Source organism: Silurus meridionalis, chromosome 26, assembly GCF_014805685.1.
Source record: "Silurus meridionalis isolate SWU-2019-XX chromosome 26, ASM1480568v1, whole genome shotgun sequence".
Taxonomy (NCBI): domain Eukaryota; kingdom Metazoa; phylum Chordata; class Actinopteri; order Siluriformes; family Siluridae; genus Silurus; species Silurus meridionalis.
Window position 1 is genome coordinate 1,778,792 of NC_060909.1, and position 7,500 is coordinate 1,786,291.

The window sequence follows — 7,500 nt, forward strand, 5'->3', positions numbered from 1 at the left end:
TGTGTGTGTGTGTGTGTCTATGGTGATGGGTTTAAAATGGTGTAACAAGGAAGAGAAGTGTTTGCTTTAGGGACAGTTTCCACTTCTAAAATTAGAAGTGCCAAAAGTATTAGGACACCCAACTTTTCCACCCATTTGTGGTTCCTCCCCAAACTGTTACCACAAACTTGGAGGCACACAATTGTACAGGACGTCTTTGAATGCTGGGGCATGACGACATCCCTTCACTTGATCTAACCCTGTTCCAGCAACGACAATGCTACATGATGATCTCCTTTAAATGATTGGAAATGTGTGCTAGATCTTCTCCAAACCTATTAAACAAAGAATGTGAACACTGCCTGCACGTCAGACCTCCTCACCTTCTCACCTACATCAGTGCCTGACTTTACTAACACCCTTGTAGCAGAAGCTGAAACTCCACAAAATCTTCTCAGAAGAATGGAGGATATTATAATGGAGACTAAATGTGGAATGAGACTTTCAAAAAGAAGCACATGGCAATCTTATGGTCAGGTGTCCACAGAGGAAAGACAGAACATGAGAAATGAAGAAAGAGTGAGACTTAAGAGAGAAAGAGAAAGGGAGAAAAGGAGGGAGAGATAAGTAGAAAGGATGTTTGTGTGTGTGTATGAAAGGGAGAGAGGGGGAGGGACTATATGTCTGTACTCGAGTGGTCCCTCTCTTGTTGAGATTCCTCGTCTCCAATAACAACCGAAAAACAAAAAGAGTAATTAGTGGTCAGATGGCAATGAGCTGAGACGTACGTGTGTGTGTGTGTGTGTGTGTGTGTGTGTGTGTGTGTGTGTGTGTGTGTGTGTTTGTGTGGGTGTGTGAGAGTGAGAGCGTCCCTTAGAGTCTCTGGCCTGCTTTATTGCCTCTGAAAGAGATTCCTCTCTCAAATCTCATGCGTCTGCAGAAGGCCATTAATTCAGGATAAACCCTTCTTAAAGAGAACCCATGCTGTCTTATGGAAGAACTGTGTGTGTGTGTGTGTGTGTGTGTGTGTGTGTGTGTGTGTGTGTGTGTGTGTGTGTGTGTGTGTGTGTGTGTGTGTAAGTGTGTTTACTGGAATAGCCTGATCATATGTGCATCTAAAACAAAGCAGCCAGACCGCACTCTATTACCTACATAACATGAAATAAATAGAGCTGGAGTGTACAGGGTGTACAAAACACACACACACACACACACACACACACGGTATATATTTATATATATTTAAGAATTTCTCTTAAAATGAGAAAATCCTGACAATTCTACATGTTGAGGGAGTAAATAAATGAAGGATGGAAGGAATAAACACATTTGTTAAAGTCTACTGAAATAATTAGCACAGTTAAGTAGAATATAAGTTTAGAAAATTAAATATTTAAATGTGACACACACACACACACACACACACACACACACACACACACACACACCTGTATTACCCAAATGGGGTCTAACAAATGTTAACTATTTAATTGATTTTTTTTCAATTTCTTTAATTTAATTTAATAAATTTTAATATTATAAAATATAATTGTTGTAATAATAATAACCAAGCAGGCATTGTGTTTAAAATTGGATTAAAAAGTAAACTGTTCAAATGTTGATTATCACAAATAATAATGATAATAAACAGTGTTAATAAAAAAAAAAGCAATTTTAGCTTTTGCATTTCTTCCTCCACTAATCAAACTGAAATGGGTTCAGGATTCCTTTTACTTTCCCAATTAACAAAAAAAAGAAAATACATTTGCCTGAAGATTTGGACTAAAACCTGATGAATGTTGTGCCTCTATTGTATTTATTTATTTATCTAATTACAAAAAAAGATGCAATGTAACGGCACTTAGAAACAGGAAGTGGACTGTGGAGCTTCCTCATGCCGTTTCACCTGCTCTGTGATTTTCTCCATCAGGAGCAGCAGGTTTTCATGGTATTGTTTTTCTTTTCTTTCTACAGAGGTGCAACCATCATCCCTCTGATTCCTTTGGGCCTAAAAGAGACAAAAGACGTGGACTTTTCGGTACCTTTTAAGGTTAGTTTGTTTATTATTGTAACTGGAGAGACTGTGCAGATCTTGTAGATGTGGACTGATGATCACGATGATCTGTGATGCAAAACACGAGGTGGTATCAGAACGTTTTGAGACTAGCAGTATAACTGGTGCTGTGTTTCACAACAAATTTGCAAACGTGAAATTCAGCTTGGAACTGGGCAAATCTGCAACAGAGACGTTTGACGTGACACGCGTTTGAAATGGAGCGATAAATGACACGCCTTTGGGAGCGGAAGAACATCGCTGGAACGTATTCAGGACGTATTCCAGAAGAACTCTGAGAACACTATATTGCTGTACAAGGGGACTATTTTGAAGGTGATGGTGTGGAAACGTAGATAAATACAGTACTTTCTTGTAAACAGAGCGTCTCCACACTTTTTGGTGCCACCTCGTACTGAAGCGGTGTATATCAACTGATTTTATGATGTTTGTGTGAGACTGCGATGTGATGTGATGGTTTTAATAAAATGTTGCAGGATTTCATCCTTGAGCATTACAGTGAGGACGGCACAAGCTACCAGGATGAAATCGACGATCTGATGGACCTCAGAAAGGTATCAACTATAACGTCTTCCATCCTGAGACTTAGTTTTATTGCAACGGTATATCATCTGTAAAACTGTGTGTTGCGCAGGCGTGCCGGACTCCGAGCCGTAACGACGCAGGGATCGAGCTTCTCGCCAGCTACTTCAGTCAGCTCTCGCTCCTGGAGGGTCGTTTCTTCTCCCCCAACCGCCACATGGGTATTTTCTTCACATGGTGTGTTCCAGATCATAAAGTTATACTAAGTATATTTCATTAATACAGAGCACACGATGTTCAGGCTGCATGAGATCATAATGTTTCCTTCCTGCTTACTGAGTGTCCTTGAATTTCTTGGCAGTATGTATCCTCTTAACTAATAGTTCATCCAGTTCTGTAACTTCAGCCTGCGCTCTTATTATAGTAATAGTTCCGTTAAAAAGGGTGTCGCGCTGCTGTAAGAGACGCCGCAGGTCTGATGAGTTTTGGGAAATATTTACAGATGAATAGAGATCCGGAGAAGAAATTCAATTGGGTGTGAAATGTGATTTGATGCAGGTACGACTCCTTTACTGGCGTGCCAGTGTGCCAGCAGAACATATCCCTGGAAAAGGCCAGCATCCTGTTCAACATGGCGGCTCTTTACACCCAGATAGGCACTCGCTGTGACAGACACACACACGCCGGCCTCGAGGACGCCATCACGGCCTTACAGAAATCAGCCGGTAAACATTCTTTAATTATTATATACACTTTTACATCATGGTTGGTGTGAATAGTAGTTTGTGATTGGCTGGAAGGATTCAGGTGTGAATAGTAGTTTGTGATTGGCTGGAAGGAGTTCAGGTGTGAGTAGTGGATTGTGATTAGCTGGAAGGAGTTCAGGTGTGAATAGTGGATTGTGATTAGCTGGAAGGAGTTCAGGTGTGAATAGTGGATTGTGATTGGCTGGAGGGAGTTCAGGTGTGAATAGTGGATTGTGATTGGCTGGAAGGAGTTCAGGTATGAATAGTGGATTGTGATTGGCTGGAAGGGGTTCAGGTGTGAATAGTGGATTGTGATTGGCTATAAGGAGTTCAGGTGTGAATAGTGGATTGTGATTGGCTTTAAGGAGTAATTGTTTTTATTATTTATAAATAAAGAAACATAAAATATTATCGTTTACTGGAATTAAATTCTGAATTGCATTTTTTTTTTTCGATCTTTAGAGTATTACGAGCTGAACCCGAGGTTCTTTTTTCCCCAGTTCAGATTACTTATGAATCCAGCCGACACTGGAGACTCCTTCCAAAAATAAAAAAGGCAAAAGTTTTTGCAAAACTATGCAAATGATGATGAATTTAATAAAGTGCAGTAATATAACACCTGTCCTACAACTGAATCACCCTCTGACCAATCAGCATTGAGAATTCGACAGGTATAAAAATACAGCCGTGACCCCTAGTGTTATAGAATAGAAATGATTTGCATGGGAATATGTCATTATACTATACAATCAGGTTTTCTGATGATGTTCCTCCCACCAGCAGCATGCTTCGAAATGATCTTTACACAGAATGTCTGCTTTCGAACATCTAGGTGTCCTGAACCACCTGAAGGAAACGTTTACACACACTCCGAGCTATGACATGAGCCCGGCGATGTTGAATATGCTGATAAAAATGCTGTTGGCTCAGGCTCAGGAGTGTGTGTTTGAGAAGATCGCTCTGTCCGGAATCCGCAACGAGTTCTTCAGCCTGCTCAGGATGGCACAGGAAGCTGCAAAGGTATTGGACTCATGATATACCTTGAAGCTAAAATTAGAGGGTTCAATTAAGCGATTTAGTCATCACTCGGATATAATTTGCAATTGATATCCACATGTATTTGTTTCATAGGTGAGTGAAGTGTATGAACAGGTGCACCAGTCCATGATCCAGACACCGCTTAAAGACAACGTGCCCTTCTTCTGGTCCACAATGGCGCAAGTGAAGGTCCATCACTATCGCGGTCTCGCCCATTACTTCATTTCCACCTCCCTGCTGGACCATGAGTGTAAGTCGATAAAGAATTCATTCAGCCTCATTTTAAATATATGAATACAATAGTCGAGAAGCAACACAAACATGCTGAACATGATGCTCCCACCACCAGGCTTCACTCAGAGTGGTGTGGCTCTATTTGGACAAAAGTTTGTCTTTTCCACATTTATTCGTCTGGTGCTGTTATAATTAACCACCACTCTTCCGGGAAGCTTCTCAGTCGAATTCAGCTATGAAACTCTTATCAGTAATCTGATTGGTTCTCTCGATCCTTTATGGAATTCTTCATATTCCGAATGAAGCCAGGCCTCATCTGACAACACTACACGTGTTTATGTTCCACCTGTATAGATCTGATACAGTGAACCATGAGTGTAAATACAATGAAGCCAAGTTTGTGGACACCTAAACATTACATTTATGGCTTTATGTATACACCCTTATCTAAAATAACTTACATTTACCTCCTTGTGTTCAACTGTCCTGCTCATGGGTTCAAGAATGGCAGCTTGGTGAAGCTGGGATCTAAACTTAAGACCTTCTTACCCAAGTCGAACTCCTAAGCTACCAGTTCCCCCATAAGATTGTTCTTTTTGAAAACATCACTCCACATTTAGTCTCCATTTGCTGTATTATAAGCTCCACTCTTCTGGGAAGATGTTCAACTAGATTTTATTTTTGACATTTGTGCTCATCTAGACACAAGGGTGTTTGTAAAATCAGGTTGCGATAGAGGTGAGAAGGTGAGGAGGCCTGGGACACAGTCAGCATTCACATTCATCCCAAAAGAGTTCAGTAGGATTGGAGCTCTACAGCAGGAGATCTTCCAACCCATGAAAAGCAAATATTTATTGTCATTTCAACCAGATATATAGCTAATGCAATGCGCAGTGAAATGAGATGTTTCTACAGAACCTTGGTGTGTGTCCCAATGCTTTTGTCCATATAGTGCACATTAAAACAACCTGTTTCTAGTCGAAGCAAAATTTATTCTTTTTTTTCATAGCAGGTTTCTTTGGTCTGGGCTACAAGAAAGGTGTTGGTCCCACCTTCAAATCATTGTCCCAATAGTGTCCATAGTGTGAAAGGTGTCTGATTTTAGTTCTGGTCTAAATTATTACTGATGTAGACGAAAATGTGATGAATAGAAAATGTGTCCAAATGAGAATATCTTTGAATATCTATACCCACAGAGATATGAGGTTTTAAGGTTTGTACGTGAACTCCCAGAATTCTTGGCATCTCCTGATTGGTCTGCGAGCTCAACCTTTAAAGGGGCATTTTCAGGTTTTCAGCTCTTTCATGTTCCACAAGGGAGCAGTGAATTAGGGGAACTAGGTTTAACAGAATCACCTTACATTTAGAGGGCTTTTAATGAGGCCAGGCTGAAGCACTGAACCGCTTTCTGAAGCCTGCTGAGCGCAAGTCGAAACGGAGAGAGAGAGAGAGAGAGAGAGAGAGAGAGAGAGGGAGCACACATGGCTGGTAGAAAATCTTTGATTCTTTTTCAAACACGCAGGGAGTTGCTTCAGGCGCAGGGCTATAAAATGTTCTCATTCAGGGCAGAAATTCGATCACGTCTGCCCGAGTGCCAGGTTCTGCAGCCTCCCCGCTCACGTCTGAAAAATCGCAGGGATGCGGCGTTAACGTTAAACAGATCTCGAAGTGCGAATTGAGGAGGAATATTTGTCCAGGACGGATTTTATTCAGCTGGATCTTATTAGGATCTTATCTATTTAGGAGCTGTATATTGTATCAGCTTCTGCATTACTGACATTCATATCGTTCTTCAATCAAACACTTCAGCCAATGTCTGTTTACTCCTTAAACTTTACAGGAGTCTTCACTGTAGATCTAGATTAGATTAGATTAGATTAGATTAGCTTCAACTTCGTCATTGTCCAAGACTCATGTACAAAGAAATGCAGTTAGAATCTAACCAGAAATGCACAAGTGGCCTGTTTACACCAAAGAGCAGAATGTTAAATAATGGTATGGGGTCCATATGTACAGGGGTGAGGGTGAATAATGTGCAGAAGGTTGTGCAGAAGAGAAGACATGTCAGTAGATAACGTGCGCAAACAACATGATATAGATATGTACATATATGAATGTACACTATTCCCAAAAGTATTGGGTCACCTGGTCATAATTGTTATATGGCTTTTGAGCATCACATTCCACATTTAGTCCCAATTCACTCTTCTAATTCCCTCCACTCTTCTGGGAAGATGTTCCACTAGGTTTTGGAGTGTGCTTATGGATATTTGTGTTCATCAGCCACGAGGGTGTTATGAAAGTCAGGTAGTGATGTAGGTGAGGAATCCTGACCTGCAGTCAGCGTTCACATTCATCCCAAAGGTGTTCAGTAGGGATGAGATCAGAGCTCTATAGCAGCAAGATCTTCCTCTCCAAAGCATGTAAACCAGATCTTCAAAGAGCTCACTTTGTGCACAAGGGCATCGCCATGCTGGAGCAGGTTTTGGGTTCCCAAGTTTAAGTGAATGCAAAGTTTTATTATTGCGCATCTAAAGATGTCCTGTACAAATGAGTGCCTCCAGTTTTGTGGTAACAGTTTGGAAAAGAACCACATAGAGCAGGAAAGAGCAGGTGACCCAATACTTTTGGCAATATAGTGTATCTAAGCATGGATTGTTGAAGATCATCCAAACCACATACCTGTAGCGCGTGTGTGTGTGTGTGTGTGTGTGTGTGTGTGTGTGTGTGTGTGTGTGTGTGTGTGTGTGTGTGTGTGTGTGTGAGAACATGATAATAGAAATGAAAGAATGAAAACAAATAACAAGGACAAATGCTGCATTTATTGTATTTACAAAGGTTATTAAAACTGTGCTGTGTGTGTGTGTGTGTGTGTGTGTGTATACAGTAACCCAGAATGATGATGAG

At 40.9% G+C, this 7,500-nt stretch overlaps 1 protein-coding gene across 2 annotated transcripts in view; it reads left to right on the top strand.

Annotated features, from left to right (window-relative positions):
• The window catches only part of rhpn2 (rhophilin, Rho GTPase binding protein 2), a 30,504-nt gene that overhangs the window by 14,823 nt on the left and 8,181 nt on the right, over window positions 1-7,500 (top strand). For both annotated transcript variants that reach the window (XM_046840520.1, XM_046840519.1), the window contains exons 4-10: window positions 1,954-2,029; window positions 2,530-2,607; window positions 2,688-2,812; window positions 3,134-3,300; window positions 4,154-4,341; window positions 4,453-4,609; window positions 7,481-7,500. The exon at window positions 7,481-7,500 is cut by the window's right edge and continues 100 nt beyond it. In XM_046840520.1, coding sequence (XP_046696476.1) covers window positions 1,954-2,029; window positions 2,530-2,607; window positions 2,688-2,812; window positions 3,134-3,300; window positions 4,154-4,341; window positions 4,453-4,609; window positions 7,481-7,500 — 811 coding nt within the window. The remainder of the gene's footprint in view (window positions 1-1,953; window positions 2,030-2,529; window positions 2,608-2,687; window positions 2,813-3,133; window positions 3,301-4,153; window positions 4,342-4,452; window positions 4,610-7,480) is intronic.